Below are 27,790 nucleotides of genomic sequence, written 5' to 3' on the forward strand. Positions count from 1 at the left end.
TGCTATACTTTATGTTGGGACCAAGTAAACTCGAGGACACTTTCCCCCCACAGCTGCTTTCGAGGTCAGTTAATTGTTTTCAGGACTATTGACCGAATGACACCATGTTCCAGGCCGAGACTGTTGATCTGAGTTAGCAATGAAGATCTACGAGGGACTCTTAAATTGCTTTGACTTGGATTCCGGCAGATGGCGATAATCGAATCAACTTCCGAAAATACTCGCATTATTGTTTAAAAATACGGTCGCTCTGTTTACCTTATAAAGCAAATTCTTACGCAGTTGTTTTGGTTTCCTATCCGCTCGGGTCACTTTGTATGCTTACTTGTGCAAATTCTTACGCAGGTGTTCTTGGTTCCGATCTAATATGAGATTGTTGTGGCAGTTGTTTTTTGACCTTAATGGTGTTATTCGGTTAGCTTATGCAATTGTTTGAATCAGATTACCTTAAATGTTTTGATTATGTGCTGACTAAATTGACAGAGGAAAATGCTGTTTCTTTAGAATCATCTTGGACGAGGGCGAGTCGGGAGTGATTTTCCTTGCAAGTTGTACCCTGATGGATTAAATATTAATACAATTTAATCAAATACGGAGACATCTTTAAACATACACTGGTTACAACTTGCAAGAGAAAATCACTCCCGATTTGTCTCCATCCAGGACGATTCTGAAAAACGGTATCATCCTCTGTCCATTTTGTCGCGCCATGCTCAAAACATTTAATGTAATCTGATTTGAAACAATTGCATAAACTAACCGAATAACACCATTAAGGTCAAAAAACAACTGCCACGCCAATCTCATATTTAGATCGAAACCAAAAACAACTGTGTAAGAATTTGCAGAAGTAAGCATAATAATTTCTTTATAAAGTAAACAAAGCAGCCGTATTTTTAAACAATAATGCGATTATCGCCCTCTGCCAGAGTCCAAGTCAAAGCAATTTATGAGTCCATTGTAGATCAACATCCTCGGCCTGGAACAAGGTGTTCTGTTGAGTCAATAGTCCTGAAAACAATTAACTGGCCTCGAATGCAGCTGTGGGGGAAAGTGACCTCGTGCTTACTTTGTCCCAACATAAAGCACAAATTAATTTATAGCTTCATTACCTATTAAAATGCTTAATGAACATATACTAACATCCCAGAACAAACCCAACATAGCCAGAGTATGTTAATGATGTCTCCCTGTTTTGATTAAAGTGTATTAATAATAAACCTATCACTTTGGAATGTTCACGGCTTGATTTCTCTTCTGGTCAAATTTCATAATGACGCCAAAAGTAGTATTTTGAGGCCAAACGTCGAATTGGTGCGTTTTTGCTAATGGCCACCGTGTTGATTTGAATAAAGTAGCGATGGGAATAGTTCAAAAACTGTTAGTGGATTCTTCATGACGGTCCAGCGTGGCGTGCGGTCAGTTTAGATTCATGGCGGCTTGATTCATGGCGGCTTTGCCGACATCAGCGGCGTTGGTAAGTGGCATTTCCTCCAGCCTCCGGCCACGTCTTTTGTCAGCCGAGAACAAGCGTCCCTCTTATTCTACTCACTGAGCTCATCCGCCTGTATCTCCTCCGCACTTCTGTCTTTCTGTGTGTGTGTTTGTGTGTATGTGTGTGTGACGCATCCTCTCTCCACACAGTCATCTTCTCATGACCGAAACAGGCTTGACTCGGTGAATGAGGCATTCGAAAGTCCGACGGTTTTCACGGCAACCGAGAAGAAGAAGAAGCGGCGAAAGATCACCACTGGAGGCGGACACAATGGACGGATTGACGGACTGTCTGGCCGTGGCTATCTTTGCCATCTGCCTGCAGCTTTGATACACAAAGTGGGACCCTTGTTGAACCGCAAACGCGGCGTTGTTTGCGACCGGCGGCCTCGCCATCTGCGACCCATCATCGCAATGTCAACAACAAGTGCGCCAGAGGCATGTGACTTTCCATGAGTGGTTATTGAGTGTTATGATGCTCCAGTTTCTCAAATGATGGACAACTTGGGTACCTAGGGAGTTTTGGTTTGGACATTTCTAGGTTCATTTTCCCAGTAGAAAACCTGATGATAGGTCCATCAACATGTTTTCCAGTATTCCAAAGTCCAGTGACATCACTTTTTTTTCAACCATGAACCTGATTTGAGAATCCACAAGACTTTCTAGGTGTTTTTTCTTTTGTTTTTGTGCTTCACATCAGAAGGGTTTGGCTCATGAGCACTTTTCCTGGTCGCATTCTGATAAGGGAAATGGCAAAAAAATGACTCTCCCCAAATTCCTGAAGTTCACATCTCGGCAGAGCCAGTTTGTTCCGTTCAGATCGTCCCCCACCCGTCCGTCTTCATCCTTCTTCACCCTCTTTCGTGCTCGTCCACGGCGTCTTCCTCCGGGAGAGCGTCGGCCCTCCGAAGGGGGATGGAGACGGACACGCTGGAAACGTCGTGGCGAGGAGGTGCTGTTTGGATGTCCTCGGGGGGGTCCGCTGGCAAACGTCTCCTTGACCTGAGCTGGAGGAAATGGCCAAGGGTTAATCCGCGAGCTAATAGGGGAGCCTTAATGGGCTGCTCAATATTTAATGAGATCTTGTCAACAGGATTTGCTTTTCAAGAAGTGCAGGATTACATCATTATTTGCTCTTTATACATAAGAGCGTGACCGGACGTTTCGTCAAAAGACGTTTGGTCGACCGGACGTTTGGTCGAACGGACGTTTGGTAGAACGGACGTTTGGTAGAACGGACGTTTGGTAGAACGGACGTTTGGTAGAACGGACGTTTGGTAGAACGGACGTTTGGTAGAACGGACGTTTGGTCGCCGGGTTCGCTCGCTGTCAGATTATGACAGAGAGTTTACTGTTGATATTTTGATATTAGATATTTAGATATTAAACTCACCCTCTCTCTCTCATGATAATAATTTTGAGAGCTGGTTTCAACAGTAACAACCCGGCGACCAAACGTCCGCTCGATCAACGTCCGCTCTACCCACCAAACGTCCGCTCTACCCACCAAACGTCCGCTCTACCCACCAAACGTCCGCTCTACCCACCAAACGTCCGCTCTACCCACCAAACGTCCGCTCTACCCACCAAACGTCCGCTCTACCCACCAAACGTCCGCTCTACCCACCAAACGTCCGTTCTTCCTACCAAACGTCCGTTCTACCTACCAAACGTCCGTTCTACCGACCAAACGTACGTTCTACCTACCAAACGTCCGTTCTACCAACCAAACGTCCGGGGACCCATAAGAGTGGCCCTTAGAGATGACATTCTACGTCTTATTTTTTTAATTTATTTTTTTATCACGGTTGTCTACCAGAATTAATTCATGTGTATTCAGTTTGAAATGTAGCGGTATTAATACTGTTGTAAAAAAATACAATCGCAATAAAAAATATAGCAGTAATCCACAGTTGTTTGTTTCTTGTGGTGAAAATTGTTGATGTTTATGTTTGCCAAATTGTCTTACATTATTGTTGACCTATGTTTTGCTCACCATTTTTACCAAGGCAATGTTCATGCATTTTTGAACATTTTCTCGCCAACTGTGACGGAATATATTCGAGTAAGTAAACATGGAGGTGGTCCAGTTTGAATTCTGTATTTATTTGCCCTGAAAATTCCAAAGCCTACCGAGAAAAAAAAGTCACCTTCTCCATAGTCAAACTGGAAAACGGCTTCAGGCTGATGTACTAATTCTGAATTGTGCAGAATGAAGGCGTGTCGACCAGAGCGCCACCCAAAAACTAGTCCTGTTTTCAGTTCAAACACTATTAAAAAGCAGTCCACAGTGTAATTACAATGTTTGTGGAAGATTAATTTGTTCTTGTTACTTCACGGGAATTAAGCGAGTGTAAAAAAATGACTTGAAATCCAACGTACTAACGACTTTTATCTACTCACCCGCCAAACAATGAGAAAAATACAAGCCGTCACGGGAACGAAGACCAGAAACAACGGCGTTGTCTTCCACCATCGGCAATCGCCACCATCTTGGCGACCCCCTGAAAGAGAAACCCGATCACAGATGGTTCAAATCCCTCCATCTTTGCGCATCGAACTGATTTTTCAGCGTATTGAGACGTAGTGTCAATGTTAATGGCGGGTCATTCATTCCAAAAGCGTGTTTACCCAGTGCATTTTCCGCGTTGGGACATGGTGGCGGCTTGCAGGAGAAATTAGCCACACCGCCGCCACTGGCAACGTGAAGGAGATCCTCAATATAGTGGAAGTAGAGCTCATTTTTCAATCTCTCCTCCCGGTAGTGGCACTGGAAGACTTGCATGGCGCTTTCCTTAAATAATAATTCGCAGTTTGTATTTAGGGAATTTGAGCAACAATTTTAAAATGGTAATTATCAATAAACTTCAGGACGACCAAAAGACCGGCGACCAAAAGTCCAGTGACCAAACGGCCGAGTACCGGGCCGGCGGCGACTTACCAGATCCTGGTGGTCGAACGTGAAGCGTAAGGTCTTCAGCATGGAAATAAAGACCACCAGGTTTTCCTTGTTGGACGATACGACGCCAAACTTGTTGGCCAGGTTGCGAATACTTTGCTCCAAAGGGTAGATGTTTAGCACCACCCAGCACGGACCTGCCTAGTTCCCAAAACGTTGAGTAAAGTATTAAAAGTTATTTTAGGAATCTTTTGCGACATTCTTACCACTTCTCTGGGAATGGAATGAACGGGAATCTCATAATCGGAAGGGATATTGTGCTTCTAAAAAAGGAGAGAGGAGAATTCAGTGAATGCATCTGTTGGGGTTGGAAAAAAAAAAAATAATAATTAAAAAACGGCTAGCAAAAACGCTCACCAGTAGCGACAGTTTGCTCACATCATCCGTGATGGGGGTTCCAAATTTTCCACAACACACATTCAAACTTGTGATGAGACTCAAGAGGACACAAGTTGCCTTGAAGATCTAGAAAAATAAAAATAAAATTTAAAAAAAGTCCGAAAAAGAGCCAATGATTGGCTTTTTTTTTTTTCCTCATGATGCCATGGGAAATAATACGGAAGGTCAATATTGTCTCAGTGCAGGTTTTTACCACAAGCTCATCTGCCTTTGTCAACATGAGTGACAACCAATATTCGAGTTGGAAAACAGGGTCTAATTTCCCTTCATTCAATCCGAAAAGCAATCATCAAAAAGGCAGCAAAGCCCGTCCATCGTATAAAAAATAAAGAATAATAAAAAAAAAATCCCAAGCACACTTACTTTCTCCCTCATATGGAGCCCAAATACAAGGTAGCTGGTTCCACCGCATGAAAGTGAGTCTTTCCGATCCGAAGCTGGTGATAAATGCGAGCTCAGGCGTGCGCGCGTGTCCAAGGGGTGAAAGTTGAGGGCGGACCGGCCGTCTGCCTGCCTGCCTGCCTTTTTTCAAGGAGCGGAGAGGCCGCCTACGGCTGAGTCACACGCTGACCGCCTCGGAGACGTCTGCCGCCGATAGATGGGCTCGGGCTCCCTACGCGGGGGGCTGTGTCCCCCAGGGATGGGATGCTCTTTTGGAATGGAAATGAAGGCACTCTGGAGGAACGTTTTGATAGGCCACCGAGCGCTCCTACTTAACATAAATGCTCGTACACATTGGTCGGGACAGCTCTCACTTGAATGAAAGCGGCTCTGAAGAATCTATTGCTTCACCGCCGTGGACACGGAATATATGTATGTATATGTATACACATACACATATATACATATATACACACACACACATATATATATATATATATATATATATGTATATGTATATATATACATATATATGTGTATGTATATATATATGTGTGTATATATATGTATATATATACACACATATATACATACACATATATACATATATATATATATATATATATATATATATATATATATATATATATATATATATATATATATACATACACATATACATACACGTATATACATATATATACATACACATATATACATACACATATATACATACACATATATACATACACATATATACATACACATATATACATACACATATATACATACACAGATATACATACACAGATATACATACACAGATATACATACACAGATATACATACACAGATATACATACACAGATATACATACACAGATATACATACACATATATACATACACATATATACATACACATATATACATACACAGATATACATACACAGATATATATACAAGTAGGTATGTGTGTATGCATGTGTATATATGTATACATATATGTATATATATATATGTACGTATATGCATGTGTATGTGTGTGTGTAAGTATAATGTAATATAATATAATATATTATATATATATGTATATATATATATATATGTACGTATATGCATGTGTATGTGTGTGTGTAAGTATAATGTAATATAATATATTATATATATATAACACGCTTATTTATTTATATATTTATGTCTAAAATGTCTTTTCCTGTGTCTGTATTTTCACCCTCTTGCTACAGTGACGATGAAATTTCCCGAATACAGGATGATAAAAGTGATCTGATCTAATCTAATCTAATCTAATCTAATAAGCGTCATTTAGGATGTTTTTCCACTATAGGTTCAGCTCTTCTGTTAAATTCAGGTTTGAACGCTACAGTAATGACGGGCACGTCCTTGTAGGAGGCAGTGTTGCGCTGGTTAAAAGGAGCGCCTGTTCTTGATTAGGACGGTTTTAAAATGGCTGACATTATGGGCGGCCTGCCAAACGTTGACGTCGGTTCACGTTTGATAAATTGCTACCAGCATGGGCTAAAGTACCATTTCTTGTATGTTTATTGATAGTGTTCGATAAATGCAAGAATGATTTCCTCCGATCACATATTTTCTATGTTCACAAACATGATTCTTCATATTTACCAATGAATCCAGGATGCTTTTAAAAGCATTCACATGCATCCTATAATAGTACAGAGAACGTTTAAAAGTCTAAATAAAATGAAATAGAGAAGCATCAAAAAAGTGTACCTACCTTGCGGTGACTCACCCTATTGCGGCAAGTCTAGAATCCTACTCACTGCAATAAACGAGGTATTACTGTCATCTTTATAAAGGTGACCTTAAAAAGAATACAACACAAACAACAATGTAAAATAAGGTGAATTAAACATTGAATTCCATTTTGAATCTGAAGTATGGATGCAACATTTCTATCGAAAGAACAACATCGCAGCTTAATTCCAAATACTACCGTGAACGTATGTCTGCCCACTAGTGGCGGCGATAGGAATGAGTGGGGTTTGTTGACGCCCGTACCGGGGCAACTTTTGTGATGTCGCCATTTGCGTCCCTTGCGTGTTCTGTTCTTGGCTATGAACAAAGCCACTCAGGCATCGGTGTCACGCCGCCACGATGACAGGGTGCAGCTTGTGAACTCACATGCTTTTTGTGGCTCAGTCCCCTCCCAAAAAAAGACGGCGCATCATAGGGGCCGCCGCTTTGGCCACGCTGATCCCTCTCTTAAGGCCGGCGCGGCAGCTGGGGGAGATTAGAAACGGCAGAGGACCGGCCAACAGACGTCGGCTTCGGACCGAAGGGGAGCCTTCTTCGCCAAGTTTTGGCCGGAAAGAAAGTCCACCTACGTGCTCTAATTTGAGGCCCGACAGACAATGAGTTGCTTCGGATATCGCCGGGAGCTGAGCAAGTACGAAGACGTGGATGAAGACGAGCTCCTGGCCTCGCTCAGCCCCGAAGAGCTGGCCGAGTTGGAGAAGGAGCTAGTCGACATCGACCCGGACGCCAATGTCCCCATCGGGCTCCGGCAGAGGGACCAGACTGATAAGACCCCGACCGGGACCTTCAGCAGGGAAGCCCTCATGAAATATTGGGAAGCGGAGACTCAGAAAATTCTGGAAAATGAAATCGCCGGAGCCAGCGCCAAAACGGTCAGTGGTGTGAGAAGGATTGGAATTTTGCCAAAACGGTCAGTGGTGTAAGAAGGTCTGGAATTTTGCCCTTTGAACGGCAGAACGGGAACGTTTCCCCATCTGCGTGGTGCCGGCCGGCTTGGCGTTATGTGTCGGGCTCCTTCGCAATTGGTCCATGGCCCATTGGCGTATTCTGTGTGTTTCGTCCAGATACGTATTTAGATTTGAGCTAAAGACTCGAGGCGTGACCGAAGTAAGCAAGCGACAGCAACATGTTAAACTTGTTTTGATATAGGGTGAAGAAGCCGAGGAGGTGACTGACCCCAACAGCCAATCGGAGGACGAAAAAGACGACGAAAGCGAGAAACAACAGCAAATGCAAAAAGAGGACGAAGAAGAGGACAGTGAAGAAGAGGAGGACGAAGAAGAGGAAAGCGAGGAAGAAGAAACAGAAGACGAGGATGACCAAGACCAGGACGAGGCACCGCCGCCAGCCATCTTCGTCCCCCCCCCGCAGCAACTGAAGCCGCCGCCAGCCGTCTTCGTCCCCCCGCGGCAACTGAAGCCGCAGCGGGTGTGGCCCGCGAGATCGCCTCCTCCCCCTCCACCCTCGGACAGCGGGAACCCCACCGTGGTCGACGACGCCTTGGAGCGAGCGCTCGCGGACGACCCCGAGCTGACCGAAGTCAACTTGAACAACATTGAGGACATCTCGCAAGTGTGTGGGAGAATGGATCTTCCCCACCAGCGCTTTTCGCCAAGCTAACGGTTTCTCTCTTCCTTCCTAGGAGACCCTCATCCGATTCGCCGAAGCCCTGAGGTCCAACACGCACGTTCGCGTCTTCAGCCTGGCCAACACCCATGCCGACGACCCGGTGGCGTTGGCCATCGCCAAGATGCTGCGCGAAAACTCCTCTATCCTCAGCCTCAACATCGAGTCCAACTACGTGAGCGGGAAGGGCGTCATGGCCTTGGTCCAAGCTCTTCCCGGTAACGACACTCTGACCGAGCTCCGGTTCCACAACCAGAGGCACATCTGTGGAGGCCAGGTGAGCGCCAAGCCTTGCACCAGGGGTGGCCAAGTCCGGTCCTCCAGAGCCCCTATCCAGTCTGTTTTCCATAGGGGCTCTGGAGGACCGGCCTTGGTCACTCCTGCCTTGCCCCCTCACCCGACGCCCCCCTTTCCACGAGCTAATGGCATCTGATTTCCCCTCCAAAACTTCACAGGTGGAGATGGAAATGGTCAAGATACTTCGAGAAAACCACACCTTGATCAAGCTGGGCTACCAGTTTAACCTGCCTGGTCCCAGGATGAGCATGACAGGTATCCTGACCAGGAACCAGGACCGTCAGAGGCAGAAACGATTGCAGGAACAGAAGCAACAGCGGCAGCTGGGGCTTCCGGAAGGAGCCGCCAACCCTCGGACCACCGCCCTGGTACCACGATGGACGAGCGCCTCGTTGGCGTGATGACGATATCTCAAAACAATCTTTTCTTCCAGCGAGTGACACCCCACAGTTCGCCTCGATCCTCTCCTTGGTCCTCCCCCAAAGTCCCTCGGAGCAACTTGGCGAAGAAACAGACGCCTCCGGCACCACCGCCGCCTCCTCCTCCGCCTCCGCCCCCGCCGCCTCCCCCTCCGCCTCCCCCACCGCTTCCCGACTCCACTCGCCAGGAGAAGAAGCCCACCAGGACCATCGCGGAGGTGATCAAATCCCACGAGGCCAGCAGCAAGAAGGCTAAAGCTAAAGGGAAGAAGAGCAAGAAGGAGAAGACCAAGGACGAGACCACTTGCATCCTCAAGGAGCTGAAAAACGCGCTGAGACCCATGGCGGCCGAGAGGCTGGGGGAAGAGAGCAGCAGGCCGTCCACCCCCATGAGGTCGGCCCACGACCAGTTGATGGACTCCATCCGTAATAGCAGCGTACGGAAATTAAGGAAGGTGAGCAAAGCAACCCTTAACGCCAGTCGAGTCTCACTATGGCGGGTTTTCGGGAGAATTCCGACGCGACTTGATGGGAAACAGAAGTCGAGACTCGGTGTTTTCACCGTGCGATGAGGCGGGATAGACAAAATTGAACGTGGGTCGGGGGAAGACGTAAGTAACAAAGAACACGAGTCCGTTCTAGACCTTACCAGAAGAGGCAGAATCACCATAACATGGTGCAAGTGAGTGAGAAAGCGCCCGACACGGAAGCGTCTCGGGTTTACGTGGCCTTTCGGGTGCCTATAGAATGTTAAATAACTTACAATATCTACAAGCAAGGAGTAAGGTGGAAAAAAAAGTCAGCTCCGCCCCTAGCTGTGAAATTCCGGCCACTTAATGCTGCTATTTATAGCAAGTGATTTGATAAAGGCAGACATAGCAACATTAAAACTGTCTGTTGACACGCAGAGGCAAAATGTATCATAAAAGATGTTTTTTTTTTTCATAGGTCGAACTTCCATGCCACTTACGATAATAAAGAATTGAGAAGATAACTGGCTGGGACAATGGAGGAGCAACAGTGGTAAAAAAAAAGAAGATTTTTTTGTAATATTTTGAAACCTTTGTTTACTGCAAATGGTCTTTTGTTTTCTTTGTCAACTTGTAAATATGATTTGCTCTTGATGGATTGATGTGTTCATTTCAAAATTCGTTTTTTTTCTTTTTGCTGAGGGGGTTGTCTAATTATATCTAGTGTGAGAATTGTTTTGTTTTTTCCATTTTGCATTTTTTGAATAGCTATGAGTCAGTTGGCGGAGATGCAAATGAACCATTCACATAAGAGCTTCCGTGAGTGGCATTTAGGAAAGTATATTATCGGGAGATATCTTTAGAACGGCCTTGGAACTTCATTCCAAAATAGCTCTTTGAATTCAATTTCCACTTCCAGCGAATGAGCTTCCCCCAACTTGACAGTGACATGCATCTTTTATTTCCCGGCTTTCCACAACACGTGTACTCGATATCCTTCCCCTCGGCGCGCATACATTCCAGGGGCCCAAGTGTTCCTAAAAATACACGTCTCTCACAGGAAGTTCAGCGCTGTGGTAAGAATCCTTCCGATTGCCAATGAGGGGAACCCTTTCAGTCAGATCGGCGCTAAAATGTGGTCGCTAACCCCCCCCCCCCCCCCCCCCATGTCAAATTCACAGACGTGTTTGTAATCTAAAACCAGTGGTTAATGGTGCGATCCCACAGGGTAAATAATCGATGAATCAATGGACAGCTTTTCTGGAAGATGATAGGGTCATATGTCCAAGTCATTTTTTGAGCCTTTTAATAGCAAATATTTAAGTGCATTTTGAGGATTAAAAAAGGGAGAAAATGATGGAATTTTTTTTAATAAAAAAGGAAAAACTTTTCATTTCTATTGAAAAATAAAAGGGGAAAAGAGTAATCATTCTCAGTGGTGTTTAATTTTCTAAATATTGGAATTCCAAAAACTTTATAATGTTTATCTGATTTTTTTTTAGAAACAGTAATACTGTCTACTCTTTGATTTTTTACAATCATGTTTTATTGTAATTTAAATGTATTATTTAAATATTCTCATTTTCTTTAGATTCCAAATATTACTATTATTTAAACTTTTTTATAGAAAGGGGAAAATTAAATATATGTTTGTTTTCCATTTAAAAAAACAGACAGCAACTTTAAGTTTTTTTGTTTACATAAACCAAAAAATGGGAAACTGGAATCGTTTAATTTTTTAATTCCCTTTTTGATAAAAAACAAATAAACCACTATTATCTTTTTATTTAAAAAGTTTAAATCAAATATTCTCTCTATATCTATAACCATTTGGATTTTAGCATAGACAGCAACTTTAAGTTTTTTGTTCATATAAACCAAAAAATGGGAAACTGGAATGGTTTAATTTTTAAAATCCCTTTTTGATAATAAAAAAAAATGAAACTACTATTATCTTTTTTATTTAAAAAAAGTTTAAATCAAATATTCTCTCTATATCTATAACCATTTGGATTTTAGCATAGAGCACACCCTTGTTTTTACTTTTACGGCGTGTCTGGTCTGGCCCTCGGGCTGGCACTTGGGCACCTAAGCTTTAAAAAAAAAAGGGGGTGATGTGGTTGTAGCTTGTGTGCATGCATGCGTGTCGCTATGAGTGAGCGGAAAGTGACATACCTTGCTCTAATCCCTCCCAGAAGCTCCACAGCTGAGATGTGATACAGGAGCCGTGTGCTAAAAATAAAGCAGAACATAGAATTGATGCTGTTGTTATTGACGCGCTTCAGTAAACAATGGCAAACTGGTCAACTTGAACAAATGCCTGCGGCTCATATTAGTTAAAACAGGCCTTATCTCATTGAAGAACAGACATGAAAATGTCATTTGGTCTCTTTATTCAAGTTTACAATATACAAAAAGCTGCACCAAATCCCAGGAAAATTCTTTCATTCGTCATGTTGCACAGTAAGTTTGTAAAAATAGAAACAGAAATACATAAAGTATTCTTTTGAACGTGTATCAGATGTCACTCACTTGGTTTTGCCATGGATGATACATTTTAGCCTCATTTGTTGCTACGTTACATTCAATGTCGCTTTTCTCGTTATACTGGATATTAAAAATAACAGTGATGAATCGTGAAGTGAATTATGGAACTTATGCAATCATCTTTTCAAAAATGTATGCCTTTTTTTTGTAAACTTAAGCAGTCTAAAAAACTAAAATAAAATACAATATTTTTCTTTTAAACACAATCATTTAGTCTTGTTAGGGAAAACTTACCACTGGCCTGAAGTCTTGCAATAGGACGAAATCAGATCCAAAATGGCCGTCATCTAAAACAACAGGTATTCTGTCTGCATCTAGTAAATGTAAAGCATCAGAAGGTGTAAAACTAAAAGTGTCTTTATTCCTCAAATTTTACATGACCCAAATCCAACAAAAAATTGTCTATCGATACTGGAAAGTAGAAAAAGATGAAGGAAAAGATTTTGTAGCGAAGTAGTTGTTGGCTTGTAGTGTACATTGTGTCTGTCACGTGTTAATAAAAACAAAAACAAAAAAAAATGGGTCTGGATTCTATGAGATATTCTGAGCAGTACTTTCAAAACATCTCACTTAATAAAATAACATTTGACTTTTTAGTGTCATTTTAGGCCGTGGGAATCAGCCACTGTATCAGTGCTGTGTTTGAAGCAAATGTACACAGCAACAGAACCGTAATAATTCAGTTTTTTTTTCTTCTTTTTTTAAATGCACGAATCCTCTCTTTCACTGAAAAAAAATATATATATATCAAGAGTCATATCTGGGCCAGCAGCATGGTCCAAATTCAAATTTTTTCCCCCTCTTAGAAAATACGAGTGCTAAACTAGGCTCATTAGAGTAAGCAAAAATAAACCAAAGTTAGGGTAAGAAAATATTTCTTTTTCTTCCAAAGACAAAAAAAAAAAAAGGAGGATTTGCGGCAACTCTCGTCTCGGAAAACCGTCCGAAAGATCAATGACGGCTCGCTGTCAAAATTGCACGTTATTTTGGGAAGACAAGGACGCGGGGAAAAAAAAAAAAAATAGGCAAGAGCGACAGACGGTTAGAAACAGAAAACGTTTCAGAAGAGAAAAAAAACAAAAAAAAACACAGATATGAGAATGTCCGACAGCTTGAATGAGGTATTGCACAGATGAATAAAAAAAAAAGCATGAAGGCAACAAAAATATACAGCAAATGGATAGAGAATGTCCACTATTGAAATGAAAGATTCATTTTAAGACAGGAAAATTCTTTGCGTCAATCATTCAAAAGTGAAGGGAAAAACAAACAAACGAAAAAAAAAAAACAATCACTAGTCTTCCCACTCATCCTCATCTTCAAAGTCTTCATCATCTTCGTCATCGTCGTCCTCATCTGCAGAAGTTGTTAAAACAAATATGGATGTTTAGACTCGCCGTCTGCCATTGAATTGGACGTGGATCGCCTCCAATGTGAACTGAGTTCATTCCGGCATACAAAACGTACCTGAAGAATGAATAGCCTTGCTCCTCTTTTGCATGACCTCCATGAGTGCCCCCACGATGCCGGCCGAGGGGGCCAGGGAGGAAGGAGGCGAATCGTTGCTTTCGTCCCTCTGAAGACCGAAGACAGAAATATCAGAGTTCTTGCAAGTTTCAATGCACAATTCCGTTTGGAACAGAAATGAATGCCAAAAATCCTGACAATAGAAATCATGCAATATCATGCAATTTAAGGAATTTCAAGCGTACCTCAGGTGATCACCTGGGAAAAATAAGAGCTTCCTATAGAAAATGGTACTAGGACGTTTCGTCGAAATACGTTTGGTAGAACGGACGTTTGGTCGCCGTGTTGTTACTGTTGAAACCAGCTCTCAAAATTATAATCATGAGAGAGAGAGTGAGTTTAATATCTAAATATCTAATATCAAAATATCAACAATAAACTCTGTCATAGTTTGACAGCGAGCGAACCCGGCGACCAAACGTCCGGTCGACCAAACGTCCGGTCGACCAAACGTCTGGTCACGATAGAAAATGGGTGCCCGGACATTTAGATGATTTAGTAATAATAAAATGTAATGATTAATATCTAGGAATGGGCGGCCCGGCGGATGAGTGGTTCGCGCGTCGGTCTCACAGCTAAAAAAATAAAAATAAAAATAAATTGGGATTTTATTTTGTGCGCTCCATATGATTTGCTGTGGGCAGAGAAGACGAGAGTAGTGCGCAATTGCACATGCGCACAGCTTAGAGGGAACATTGGTCCCAGGTCAAGGTGGGCACACTCACCGGTTTAAGTTGGATTCCTTGTCTGATTTGGCCCAGGAGGGCGTCTCGACCCTGGTTGGACGCCGGCCGCTCTTTTTGCTCCACCTTCTTCAGAGGGGTGCCTTCTCGGATCTGACTCAGCAGGGCCGACTTGCCCCCACCGGCGCCGTCCATTCCGTTAGAATCGAAGGACGGCGCCGGTGGGCCGGGAGGGGGCGGAGGAGGCGGGGGGGCCGCCGCTCCGGGGAAAGAGAGGATCGAGGATGCGGGCGGCGGTGGCGGAGGAGGAGGTACCGAGGCGTGGGCCGGCGGCGGGGGCGGAGGCAGGGCTCCTCGGCTGGGCGGCGGCGGCGGCGGTGGGGGGGCACCCGCGCCCGGCCGGGACGGAGGCGGGGGCGGCGGCGCCGAGACGGGGGCTCTGGAGGGCGGAGGGGGTGGCGGGGCGCCTCGCCCGCGAACGGGAGGTGGGGGAGGTGGAGCTGAGCCGTGGTGAGGGGGAGGAGGAGGGGGGCCACCTCTGGAGGGTGGGGGCGGGGGAGCTGAAAAGAGATAAAAAAATGGATTTGTTTTTTTTTCGCCATTGCCATCGCCACTTAAAACTCACAGCAGTCATTTTTTTTTTGCAGAACGGCACCATGCAGTGACAACATGACACCACTGAAAGGCAGTCATCCCACAAAATGTGTGCTTTGAAGGCATTTGAAAGATTCAGGAACGCCGTCGCCCCTCTTCAAATAACCGCAGAGTGACAAAACAATAGATGTCGAGTTGGTGCATCATTTCTCAATGCGTTTCCCAAGCGTTACTTGACATTTCAGTCTAATTCCATCATTTCAAAAGCTTTTTCCAGCCGGTCCGGAGCTGATTTCAATTTCAAGCAACATGCGCCACCGGTGTGTCACATCACACCATGCACAGATGGAAACATACCCGCCGGGCACCTGGGAGGCCCTGAGATCAAAACCACCACACCGGTGCCGTCCGCGTCTTAAAAGCCAACGGGTGAGTGACATCAGTTCTGGTTTTCACGAGTGGCACGTTGCGTTCTGGGATAACCCACCTTGCCTACGCAGCTCATTTTTGACTGCTTCCACTCCTCCTTTCTTCTCAATAAAGTCATAGATGACCTTGGAAGTCTCTTTGTCCTTGAGTTCCGCCTCGGAGATGCCGCACATGTCGAAGAGGTTCTTCAGCTCTGGGTCTAAATTGTTCAACTGTGATTTCAAAAAGGGGATACAAAAATTGTTGGGGTTATTCTGGATAATATTATAGATGTATGCATTTTAATTACTTTTGTATAAGAGTGTCTTTAATTTGAGACTGGGGCAAACTCGAGGTCACCCTCCAGGACAGCTGGCTCCAGCTTGTTGACCTAACACCACCGTATCCTCGGCTCCAAGGACTGTTTAGTGGGAGATACACCTCGATGCAACCCAGATGACACCCAGATGCAAGTTCGCAATGAAGATCTGCGAAGGACTGTTAAATTGCTTTGACTTGGATGGCGATAATTGCAGTTGTTTTTTGACCTCGATTGTGTTATTCGGTTATCTTATGCAATTGTTTGAATCAGATTACCTTAGATGTTTTGAATTATGAGTGACTAAATGGAGAGAGGAGAACGCCGCTCTTCAGAATCCTCTTGAACGAAGGCGAGTTGGGAGTGATTCTCCTTGCAAGTTGTAGCCAGTATATGTTTAAAGATGTCTCCATGTTTGATTAAATTGTATTAATAATAAATCCATCAAAAATCAATTGGCCCATGACCCAAAAGGACCCCATTTTCACGTCTGAGGACAACCATGGCATCATCCAGTCCTTCCAATCAATTTGGAACCCTTGAAATCACGAATCCAAATCATCTCGTAATCTCACGCAGGGTACGGTGGATCGTTTTAGGAACGAGTCCAAGGATTATGCAAACGCGGCGTGCCTCGTCTGGAAAAATCTCCTTGTGTAACCGCGTTGACGACACGGCCCAGATTAATATTCCGAAGCCCAGGGTTCATTTTAAAGAGCTGCAAATCCGACGGACACGGAAATAAACGGCCTCGCGCACGTCGTGTGGATTCACGCACGCTTGCATGACTTTTTTTTAAGCCTTTACTCACGTCAAAGCCGGTGTTTGGATCCCACCCTACGTGCCCGATGTGCCTGTGGGTGGCAAAGTAGAGAAATGGCAGTCAACACAACAAAAGCCGAAAGGTTCATCTTGCGTACAAGTGTAAATAAAACCTTCACGAAGGAACGAAGGCCAGCGACTCACTGGAAGTTGCTGGGTGTGCCGATGTCCGCCTTGGTTAGTCTCTTCTTCTTGCCTTTTCCTTTCTTCTCCCTCTTGGTGAAGGTGGAGTGCATGATGTTCATCTGAGAGTTGCTATGGAAGCGGTGGCCCGTGCTGATCTCGGGGTTTTTGATGTCCACGGTGGCCATGGGCAACGCTGGGCCTGGGAGATGACATGGAGACAATAGACCTTAAAGTGGACCTTATTACTAAGACAAAAAGAACAAAAAAATGACAAAACCCATCCTGTGAAAATGACATGTTTGGACCTGCTTTCCGATTGGAGACATGTTTCTGGCTTTAATGTTATTTGACCAATTCACATATATGCCCTCACTGGAAGACATTGCCAGCCCTCGTTACCTCAGCAGAGCCAGGAACATTATCGGGGACCCATACCACCCTGGTCACAATCAGTTCCAGCTGCTGTCCTCTGGCAGACGCTATAGGTCCCACAAAGTACGGACAAATAGGCTTAAGGAGATTTTTTCCCCCACATCCATCAGGACTCTAAACTTGCGGTAGCACGACACACAATCCCTTCTGTGTAATAACTTCGGGGTGAGGTTGTAAGATAAAATGACAAAGTCGCTTGGCAATTGCTTGTTCATATTGTATCAGTTTTTGTAAGTATAGAAAACATCATTGTCATAAGAAACTTGCCCAGAGTTTGGTCATTGTCATGGAGACTTGACACTGATTAATCAGACTTTGCCCAGAGTTTGATCGTTGTCATGGAGACTTGACACTGATTAATCAGACTTCGCCCAAAGTTTGGTCGTTGTCATAGAAACTATACTATACTCTGTTTGCCTATATAAAGACTGACCCACTGTTCATTCAGAGAGAGTTGCAAGGACAACAGACTATGAGCGGTTCACAGCTGTTCGAGCTCTCTCCCCATCCTGCAGTCTGGTAATAAACCTATTTCCTATTAAATTGATCTCACTCTTTCTTAACCTGTTCCTGAAGTTGTATTTTCAGATCTATCAGAGGTAATATGAAAAGACGTTTGGGCGGGGATCTGCCTCCTACTGGCTGACTGAAGGTAAGTGAAAGACAGGGAGCGGTAAGTGATCCGCTCGGGGGGGGCGTGTGATGCGATGTATCCATAACGGCAGAATGCCAAATTACAAGTCCGAAATGATCACTTATTTTGGGTCTTTTGCCGGGAAAACGCACCTTATGGAGAAGCACTACCAATTTCGTCATATGCAGTTTCTGGGTATGATGACAATTAGGCTTTTGTTCTTGATGATGACGACAAAGCCTATGTCCGATTATTATTATTATTATTATTATTAGATGGATTTCTAAAGTTGCCATTTGAGGCCACCTCATACCTTTCACAGTGTGGTGACAAGGGCTTTTTGCTGTTTTGCTGGGCAAAGGTGAAACGGAGCGACTACGCCTCCTCACCCTCTCCCAAATCCCCCCGCCGTCTCCATACGTGTCCGCCTTGACGTCGCCCGTAAAGCTCCGCGCTCGCATTTGGAATGAATCCGCCCGGTTCGGCCAAAGTTCATCTTGCGGGAGAACCAAGCAGTGCAGGGTGGACAGGCAGCTAGCCGGGCCCAAGCCCCGGCCCCCGCCGACCGGCCCTCCACCGCCGCCACCGCGGCTCTCGCCGGCTACGTCGTCCGAGGGCGCCGACGAGAAGGTGGTGCAGAACATCGCGGCGGAGATGGGAGATTTATTCACTGGCGACGCGAGCCGGGAACGGTTTCCGGTGGACGCATCGCATCCCAGCCTGACTCCACCCAGAGTAAAAAAAATAAAAATTAAAAATCCACGTTGTCAAGCTCTAAAAAATAAGAACCAAAGCACGTTTGCGTGGAAAGCCGACTCTGAGTTGCCCTGTCATGCCCTCGCCAGACAACTGGGAGAGCGGACTGGTATGTGATGGGGACTCCTATCCTGCCAATCCTTGATTGGACAAGCCCCTGCTGTTATCCCCCATTTTTTCCACCGAATTTCCATGGCGGCGGGGTGCTCCGTCAAGTTTGTGGCGCCCGGATTGGATGGCCGTTGTCACTTCTCCGCCCATTTTGCTGTTTTTCTCCTCCCTGCGTGGGCTCTAATCCCGTCACATTATTGGAGTATTAAACCCTGGATTTTACGTAACTCTGCATGGCCGCCTAATCCAAGATTAATCCGTATGAAAACACGGCGAAGGAAGGTCGGGAGAACGTACAAAAACGGTGGACAACGTACCATTCAAGGGCTCCCGTCTCTTCTCTGTGAAAACAGACATGCCAAATGATTACACTGTGGCGCTAAATGGCGGGACGGCGAGACGTGACGGAAAAGAAGAGATGGTGAAAAAAAAAAAGGAAAGGCTTGTCGAAGTCGGTCGGGAGTTAGTAAATTGCATACACAGTTTAACCCACGCACACAGCTCCAATCACATGTAGAGGAAAAAAATCCAGGAGAAACGGACTGGATGAAAAAAACATTCTCTTGTAATACGATGTGTGTTTTCCAGAGGGAAAAAAAGTCTTGATTTGCTCCCAAAGCAGAAAGTGATAGAAAGTTTAAAAGAGTCAGAAAGAAGACAGTTACAAAGCTTTTTCCCCCCTGGTTTGCATCAAAGATGCGCTTGGTAATGTCAATCATTGGTAATTGAATCACCATCTTCAATTCCTAGCATCTCTTCTTACCATATTTTTAATCGGGTATTTGACGCTCCATAAAAAGATGACTGAATCGAGGGTACGGCTTATATGCGCAGAAATTAGACTCGACATGCACGAAACTGCAAGGTGACAAGGACCAAACGCCATAACCCAAGACTAAATTATATTGACGTCTATGAATACAATTCAAGAAGAAAAAAATACCGTAGCTTGCATAAAATGTGAAAAAAAACTTGGTGATTTTACTCAAGATTTTTCCTTCAAAGTAACACATTTGTACTCCCTATTAAAATATGGAGGTGGAAATTGTCAATCAAGAGGGGGTCTCATACAAGAGAAATTGTCAAATTCAACAATTTAAAGGGTACGGCTTATACGCGAGAAAATACGGTAAGTCTACAGTGCCATCATTAGGACAGAAACCACATTACATTTGTCTTTTACAACATAAGACTCGGGTTGGTTCGCGGGCCGGATTAACGTGAACTCGATTTTATGTGGGCCGGACCATTTCAGATATAATATTTAGATTTTTTTAAATAAATTGATTAAAAGACCTGGATTAAAAGCCCTGAATATTCATTTTTTATAGATCTAAAACAAAGTTTATTGTAGCTTTTTAAAATATATTTTTAGATTTTACAAAATGATTTTTGAACTAAAAACACAGAATAAATGGATTAAAAAAATACAATTATTGATTTAAAAGCGGTAAAATCAGGAAATTTAACATACATCTATACTCTTCATTTTAATTTGATCCTAAAACAGAAAGTCGGCACTCATGATTGACTTTCCCGGGCCGCACAAAATGATGCGGCGGGCCAGACTTGGCCCCCGGGCCGCCACTTTGACACCTGTGACACAAGATGTGTGAGTGGAAGCCAATTGAAGATGGTGATGAATATCATTTTTTTGGTGTTTGTGTATGTGGTGTGGGCCAATAGACGCTGGGAAAAAAAACCACACACTTGCAAGTCATCAATAGAAATGCCAAGTGTGTGATTTTTGTCCACTAGAGCAGATGGAATAAGGTGTCAAAAGTACCGGTTTTCCTTTGCCTTTTGCCCACAAGCTCGGAGAGGTGACCTCGGAAACGCTTGGCCTCCTCCTCGCTCGCGAAGTTCAAGCCCACTTGGCATGTCTGGAGGGAACAAGAACAGAATGAACAAAACCACTCCTTCTCATTTCAAATCACACTGAGCTGACGGTACAAAGAGCGGATTTATTACACAAAGATGATTTAAAAGATGTGTACACAGCGATAAGTCTCTCACCACCACCATGTTTGGAACCACATACCGTATGGTCTGCTGAGCCCATCAACACTGGGGCAGCACAAACAAAAAAATGGTTCTGGCCGGTAACATCTTTTCTCACCCCGTAACTTTACATCCAAATAAAAAAAAAACAAAGATGGAATCCGACTCACATCTCCAGCAAATGTGATGAAGAACGCTCTGCATGGATTGACGTTGAAGTTAGTGTATAATTCCTGTTCGAACAGCGTCTTACCGTCCTGTTTCAAAACAAATGGAAGTAAAAGATGGTTTAGGGATCGGACGCTGCTGTCCAAGAGTGGCGGATTCTACTTGGACCGCTACCTTGATATCAAAGACTCGGATAAAGTAAGAACGCTGCGGGTTGTCCTTGATCAGGCAGGCCACGCCGCAACATCTCTTGGTCCAGGTGCCGTTTCGGTCTGCGGTGAAAACCTGGACCACTGCTGAGGACAACGTCTAGGACAGAAGTGAAAACAGAACGGGATTTACGTTTAAATGCCAAACAAACTTTTTAGGTACACGAACAGCAAAATACATTTCGGCTGCTACTGGAAAAAAACATAAAATATACCATATTTTTACAACTATAAGGCACACATAAAAGTCTTAAATTTTCTCCAAAATAGACAGGGCGCCTTATAATCCAGTGCACTTTATATATGGAGCAATACTAAAATTGTTATCACGATAAAATCAAATAAATCAGTCGATAGGGTACACCATCCTCTACAGATCTCACAACTACGGCAAGCAGCCCCCGACTCTACTATTTTCTTCGTAGAAAAACTACTGCGCAGTGACTGCTGGGATATATAGTTCTTTTGTCAATACACCCAATGGATTGTGGCCTGGCGATCGACATCAACACAGCTTTACGAAGCATGGAAAGCAGCGTTGGAAAAGTTACGCTAGCTACTAGCTACTATTTGCGAATGGATTGTGGCCGCCTGGACGAACGTATAAAACTCAGCGTTTTCGATGACTCATTTGGACAATTGTTCAATTCATACACAGAAAATGAGGACTTTGATGGATTTGTGGGTGATGATGACTTGAGTACATTGTAAAATGGCTAAATAAAGTACAACCGAACTCAGTTTTGCTTCCGTTGCCTTTTTAAAAACGTGTTTAGCGTGTGTCCGTATGTTTAAGATGGTGTATGTTTTGCCATGCCTGGCTGCGTCTTTAAAAACGGTGCGTCCTTTGTGTGTAAAATACAGAAATAGCACTCGTTATTGACACTGCGGCTAAAAATACGATGTGCCGTATAGTCGTGAAAATACGGTATATAAAAAATAAAAATAAATAAAATAAATTAAGAAAATATATATTAAAAAAAAAAGTTTGACAACCCTACAGTTTTTTTTTAGCAAAATTTGGATTTTTTCATCACATACTCCAGTTTTCTCCCACATTCCAAAAACACGCAGGGTAGCTGGTTGAACACTAAGCTAAATTGCGCTAAACTATAAGTGTATGATTTGTTGTTTATCTCCCATTGATTTGACATCGCGTGGGTTTTGCACCTTGGCACGTGGGGTGGAGCTTTCCAACTAATAAAAGCACACATGAAAGCGTTGGTGACGGAAGTTAACATCACATCCCATGTTCAAATTTGCAATTTAACAGGTCAAGACTGGAGGTGTTTTCTTCCATGGAAGCCCTCGGGTGCCCTTTCATCTTGTGACTGGGTTAAGTGAAGTAGGCAAATATTCACAGTCAAATATTGACAAAAGCACATGCCAAGCTCATAGAATTTCTGGACAATTTCTCCCAAAAAAGAGCCAAGTTGCTTTCTAGACTTCTGACCATCCTCTTTGCACACACAATAGAGGACATGACATCTTGGTCTACATTTGTGACTCAGCCTATTACGATGCTAAATGACCTAGTGTGCGTACAAATATAGGATGAGGCTAACTGGATGGAACACCATTCCTTTTTATGCAAAAAAAGAACAAAAAAAAGCATAAAAGGCATAAAAATAAGCTATTTTCAATGACGTCACAGCCTGAGGATTGCTGATAAGTCCTGACGGGGTCAAAGATGGTGAAGAAGTGAAGCCCTGGTGCGCTTGCTTGCTTCATTGGCGTTAACCCTACGTGACAATTTTCATTTCCGTCCCTCTCTAGTACACGGGAGACCGAAAGCTTGACCTCATTTTGTGCAAATAGTGGAAAGAGATAATTGCTGCAGTTGAGATTAGACTACAAAAAAATGGTGGCAGAATGGAAATATAAATGGAATCGTAGTGTGCTAGCAAAGTTGACATCATCAAAACGGCTCCTAGTATTTCCAATTTTTTTAAACCGGACTTCCAATGGGATGCGGATTGCTGATCAGGCAGTCTGCGCACACGCTATCAAACACACAGCTTGCATTGGACCACCGCCACCTTTTTTCCAGTCTTGCTGATGGTGAAAGACGAAGGAATACCAACGAGCATCCTTCCGTGTGCGAGAAAAACAGTGGTCAAATCATGTTCCTCCTTGATTTTCTCTTTTCTGCCCTGACTGAGCCATAAAACGGCACTTGACACATTTTGCAGTCGACAACAAATACAATCCAAAGTGTAAGACAGTGTTTCCCAACCACTGTAGCACATAGTCTTCAACTTCAATACATAAATAAAAAGTCATGGAAAAAAACAGCTATTAAATCAGTGACGGGTATTTAAATTATGATGACGTGAGTACATTGTAAAATGGCTAAATAAAATACAACCGAACTCAGTTTTGCTTCCGTTGCCTTTTTAAAAACTTGTTTATAGCGTGTGGGTGTAGCCTGTATGTTTAAGCTGGTGAATGGTATGCCATGCCTGGCTGCGTCTATAAAAACGGTGCGTCCTTTGTGTGTGTAAAATACAGAAATAGCACTCGTTATTGACACTGCGGCTAAAAATACGATGCGCCGTATAGTCGTGAAAATACGGTAGACCTGGACAGGCACAATGTCAGAAACGCAAATACACTTGCTGCATTAAAAGATCTACTAGTGCGAATGCGAGGAACGGGTAAAATGCCCCCATCTCATGCATTGTGACACAGTCAGTCGGCAAAGGGTGCTGGAGGAATGTCGTCGACGCATTTCGGAGCGGGCCTACGTCAACCCACGGCACGCCCCAAAAACCTGTGGGTTCACGTTATACAGAGAAAGAGAAAAGAGCATGATTTGTCATGAGTGCGGGAAATAGGAGCAAAAATACTTGCCCAATCATCAGAAACTATTTGATGGTATCGGCTAAACTCTCAAGAAACAACCTTGGTACAGTTTGATACAATGGCAAATATGCCGTGGAAATACAGTAAGATGTTTCCTTTAAAAATGTGCAATTTGTATGCATTCTTTCAAAACTCAGTTACTTTTTAGAGTTACAACAATATTTGTTCATTATCAAACAGAAATGACAAAGGTCAATTGAACTTGCGTATAAATGTGAAATTACTTAATAAAAATCCAAATTATGAATGTGAAATTACTTAGTAAAAATCCAAATTATATTAAATAAAAAAAAATATATATATATATATATATATATATATATATATATATATATATATATATATATATATATATATATATATATAACCTTCCCAGCATACAATTAAAACTATTCAACATTTGCAATCAAGTAATACCAAGAGACATATTCAATATTCATCACTAAATAGCAATGGGAACTATTTATTTTTTTCATTTGGACTCAAAACGTACTCAGAAGGTGGGATGGTTGCGTACAACGCCCTCTTGTGGCTTCCATACGCAATTGCAGAACAATACAAACTCCGGACGCACCAATGCTTTTAAAAGGGGGGGTTGCTGCGTTTAAAGACTCCATATTTGTGGGAAAATTGGGCTAATGTTTGTTTGTATTGGTTGTCGAACACAAACAAGAGAGGAAACAGACAAAACGCGAGTGCTTTTGTTTTAATTTGGAATGTTGACTCTGTAGTCAGTCTGGTAGAACAGGACTCTTCAAATTTAGGGGACTGAGAAAAGGGGGAGAAAAAAAAATCCCCGATGAGTTCTCACTAGTCAGCGATGTCCCATGCCAAGCCTTGTCGGCACATTCCTTCAGTGGACACGCTTCCCTAAAACAAACCCAGGTTCGCCTACTGTTATATAATAATGACACAAATTGATTGATTTAACAGCAAAGTGACATCGGAACCATCGCGACACCAAATGGGTCGAGACGGAATGGCGGTGCTTTGACAGATAGCGACGTTTCCCGAATGATTCTTCAGGTGTTCGATCGTCAACCTTGAGGCGCAGAGGCCCGTGAATTGAGTTCGAAGTCTGAACAAGTTGACGTCAACCGTCCCGATCGAGGTTCGACGTCGCTGTTCGCCCTTTTTGACGTCCCGGCTGTCAAAACAAACCCACCTTCCGCGCTCCGACAGGAAAAAAATAAAAGATGAAACTTCAAACCCAACGGCATGGAAACAGGAAATCCCTCGAAAATAAAACGCATCACAACAAACTGTAATGGAAAAGAAGGGGAAAAAACTTACGATGCATTTCCTGCCAAGGTGGTTGAAAAGGTAGTCATTCTCTTGAGGCGTCAGTAGGATGGACCCGACATTTGATTGCCGTTGTTGCTTATGAAGTCCACTCATTTTTATTTTGTTCACCAATTAATAACTTATTTACGGACTCTAAGAAGGTAAACTGAGTCCGGAAAGATCCATAAACAATCCCCGGGTCATCCGTGGCCTTCCTGTGTCCGCTCTCCCCTTAAGTCAGGCTGAAGTCACTTCCGATTGACGGTTGCACGGACGTGATACCAAAAAGTGTTGATGAAAAAGACGCCAGAACCGGGTTCTTTGCGAAATAAGAGCAAATACAGAGTGGAAAATGGCAAAAACTTTCCTGGGAAGTCCGGCTGCTTCAGCGCCCGCAGCCTGTTCAATCCAACATGGCAGTGTCAGGACGAATCCATTCTTGTGGAAGGGGGGGGGGAGTCACGACTTGCTAAGGATGAGTCCCATGATTAAAAAATAAATAAATGGCATAAAGTACACTTAAACACACCCGACGTTACCATATCACAGAGGATGAGGACTATATTCCACTTAAAGTTGCGTTGCTTATTGGTTTGGCATAAAATAACAGATATCTCCGGTGTGGTACAGTCCTGTCCGCCCCTGGCTTTTATGACAGGAATGTGTGCAGTGCAGAATGGGAGGAGGCAGGAGACAAGGTGCATGTTGCTATTATAATAGTAGTAGTGTCATTTACTACTTTAGCGACTTTGATCTGAAATTAATACAAATCCGAAATCATAATAAAGAGAAGAATTAAACAATCAATGTCTTCTGGTCTGCTTAATTCATTTAGCACCGTTGGGATTTAAATCAGTGGCAGGCCGTCTCTGCTGGCCTAAGAAATATCTGAATCATATATTATATTTTGTCTATCAATACTTATTAAATAATTCCAAATGGTCTGTTAGCTTCTTTCATTGCTTTCCCCCTGGTTGCACTGCTTCCAGATGTGTGTTTTCATATTGAAGCATTTAACCAATCACATTTCAGCCATTATTTGTTGCCAGGGTCAGAAATCTGCCTCAAGGCCTTCACAATCAGTTCTGCAGGCTCTGCTGCATTAAACAAGCGTCGATAAGACTGTTGCTTTAACCAATCAGATTTCGAGTTGGCAACACCACAATACCATGTCACAGGCGTAGGGATACGTCATTGCCTTCTCGCAGGCGTAGGGATACGTCATCGCTTTCACCAACTATGATTGGCTAGTGATTTATACTCACTGGGTTTAGACATGATTTGTTCTCTGGTATACTTGAGTGATTCATCACATTGCACAAAAAATAATCCATAATACAGTGAGTTAAAAATGAAGACTGCTCCATTTACTGTATGCACCCTCAAGTGTAAAAATGTCTGGCATACGCATTAGATATTACATCAATGCCATGATTTTGCCCTTTAAAGGCATATCATTCCTCCTAAATGATATTGTATAAAATATAATGTATGTATATACTCTTGCTTGTATGACTCATCCTAATTTCAACACAAAGCCTGAGGATACTTCCGCAACATGCTCAGTCAGGCTCATCAATGGCGGTAACGCACAATGTTGACTTCGTCAAAAAGATGTCGATTTTCAGCTGTCGTCGAGCTGTTTTATTTATTCAGGTATAACCTGATGAAATGGCATTTCTAAATTCTTCTTCACAAATGTGTGCGTGCACATGATTTTGGTCAAATCATAGTAGTTGAACCGCACTCAATGTTTTGGCCGACTTGAATAACCTGACTGACAAGAAGTAAAACCCAGGAAACGTGCTTCACTCCACCTGGTTTGATTTTGAGATTGTCGCGATGACTTCATTTCCTGAAACAAACATCCCTTTTATTTAGAAACAAATACCTTTGAGATAGAATAGCAATGAAAAAGTAGCAAATGTCATGCAAAACAGTCCATAAGTTGAAAACGCTGATGTCAAAAATCTCAGGCAGCCTTTGAAGATTAGAATGTCAGTAGTTTTTGTGTGAAGATACCCTCATGAAATACTACCCTGACCCACAAAACACGATAAGAAAGTCAGAGGACAGCATAAATTTTATATTTTGGGTCGTGGAGGAAGACATACATGCCTTGCAGGCCTTCGCATACATATTTAATCATATTGACATTGATACAGATTGTCAGTATGCCTAACAATTGGAAGATAGGTCTTAGATAGGGAATGGAAATGACTTTGAATAATAATACCAGTAAAAAGTCCAGGGAAATGGTTCAAAAAGCATGAATACCTTCAGTCTATAAACGAAAACATCATTTTTTAACACCTTAATTCAATCCAAATTGAATTCAATTGAATGTTTTTTTAATGACATTTAAAGAGCAAGTAACATTTGATTGCTTCCCATTTTTTCGTACAGTCAAAGCCACGTTGCAATTGGATTCCGTCACATCAAAACCAGTTTAACACACCTGG

The 27,790-nt window shown here is 43.1% G+C and overlaps 3 protein-coding genes across 6 annotated transcripts; 1 reads left to right on the forward strand and 2 right to left on the reverse strand.

Annotated features, from left to right (window-relative positions):
• Positions 1-502: 502 nt before the first annotated feature.
• Positions 503-12,700, reverse strand: LOC144068798 (uncharacterized). Of its 2 annotated transcripts, XM_077593602.1 has the most exons (10): positions 12,624-12,700; positions 12,018-12,074; positions 6,990-7,076; positions 5,216-5,502; positions 4,811-4,918; positions 4,660-4,716; positions 4,436-4,594; positions 4,126-4,288; positions 3,898-3,998; positions 503-2,501 (listed from the first exon to the last, which is right to left on the reverse strand). In XM_077593602.1, the coding sequence occupies exons 4-10, from the start codon at positions 5,225-5,227 to the stop codon at positions 2,346-2,348; spliced, it is 756 nt and encodes a 251-aa protein (XP_077449728.1). In that variant the 5' UTR covers positions 5,228-5,502; positions 6,990-7,076; positions 12,018-12,074; positions 12,624-12,700; the 3' UTR covers positions 503-2,345. The 2 variants fall into 2 exon arrangements, with proteins under 2 accessions (XP_077449728.1, XP_077449729.1); XM_077593603.1 differs by lacking the exons at positions 12,018-12,074; positions 12,624-12,700 and having other exon boundaries at positions 6,990-8,976.
• On the forward strand, positions 7,292-13,387 carry LOC144068795 (leiomodin-2-like). Its single transcript, XM_077593597.1, has 6 exons — positions 7,292-7,902; positions 8,180-8,602; positions 8,673-8,933; positions 9,112-9,321; positions 9,387-9,827; positions 10,321-13,387. Exons 1-6 carry the CDS (start codon positions 7,627-7,629, stop codon positions 10,345-10,347), a joined length of 1,638 nt encoding a protein of 545 aa, XP_077449723.1. The 5' UTR covers positions 7,292-7,626; the 3' UTR covers positions 10,348-13,387.
• Positions 12,731-25,776, reverse strand: LOC144068797 (actin nucleation-promoting factor WASL-like). Of its 3 annotated transcripts, XM_077593598.1 has the most exons (11): positions 25,338-25,775; positions 21,145-21,279; positions 20,973-21,059; positions 20,588-20,684; positions 19,119-19,142; positions 16,887-17,067; positions 16,732-16,774; positions 15,681-15,834; positions 14,642-15,159; positions 13,857-13,965; positions 12,731-13,745 (listed from the first exon to the last, which is right to left on the reverse strand). In XM_077593598.1, the coding sequence occupies exons 1-11, from the start codon at positions 25,440-25,442 to the stop codon at positions 13,684-13,686; spliced, it is 1,515 nt and encodes a 504-aa protein (XP_077449724.1). In that variant the 5' UTR covers positions 25,443-25,775; the 3' UTR covers positions 12,731-13,683. The 3 variants fall into 3 exon arrangements, with proteins under 3 accessions (XP_077449724.1, XP_077449725.1, XP_077449726.1); XM_077593599.1 differs by lacking the exon at positions 19,119-19,142 and having other exon boundaries at positions 25,338-25,776; XM_077593600.1 differs by lacking the exons at positions 19,119-19,142; positions 20,588-20,684; positions 20,973-21,059; positions 21,145-21,279; positions 25,338-25,775 and adding an exon at positions 18,248-19,105.
• Between the last annotated feature and the right edge of the window lie 2,014 nt (positions 25,777-27,790).

The sequence above is a fragment of the Stigmatopora argus genome, chromosome 23 (genome assembly GCF_051989625.1).
Source record: "Stigmatopora argus isolate UIUO_Sarg chromosome 23, RoL_Sarg_1.0, whole genome shotgun sequence".
NCBI classification, from domain to species: domain Eukaryota; kingdom Metazoa; phylum Chordata; class Actinopteri; order Syngnathiformes; family Syngnathidae; genus Stigmatopora; species Stigmatopora argus.

Bases quoted from the DNA above. Each gene is read 5' to 3' on its own strand.
- LOC144068798 (XM_077593602.1), bottom strand. The intron at 4,717-4,810 runs GTGAGCGTTTTT...CTCCTTTTTTAG, and splicing joins TGAGCAAACTGTCGCTACTG to AAGCACAATATCCCTTCCGA. The intron at 2,502-3,897 runs GTGAGTAGATAA...CATTTCCTCCAG, and splicing joins TTTTTCTCATTGTTTGGCGG to CTCAGGTCAAGGAGACGTTT.
- LOC144068795 (XM_077593597.1), top strand. From the start codon at position 7,627: ATGAGTTGCTTCGGATATCGCCGGGAGCTGAGCAAGTACGAAGACGTG. The intron at 8,603-8,672 runs GTGTGTGGGAGA...CTTCCTTCCTAG, and splicing joins ACATTGAGGACATCTCGCAA to GAGACCCTCATCCGATTCGC. The intron at 8,934-9,111 runs GTGAGCGCCAAG...AAAACTTCACAG, and splicing joins GGCACATCTGTGGAGGCCAG to GTGGAGATGGAAATGGTCAA.
- LOC144068797 (XM_077593598.1), bottom strand. From the start codon at position 25,442: ATGAGTGGACTTCATAAGCAACAACGGCAATCAAATGTCGGGTCCATC. The intron at 16,775-16,886 runs GTGAGTCGCTGG...TGCCACCCACAG, and splicing joins GGCACACCCAGCAACTTCCA to GCACATCGGGCACGTAGGGT. The intron at 13,966-14,641 runs GTGAGTGTGCCC...TTCGGTCTTCAG, and splicing joins AAGGAATCCAACTTAAACCG to AGGGACGAAAGCAACGATTC.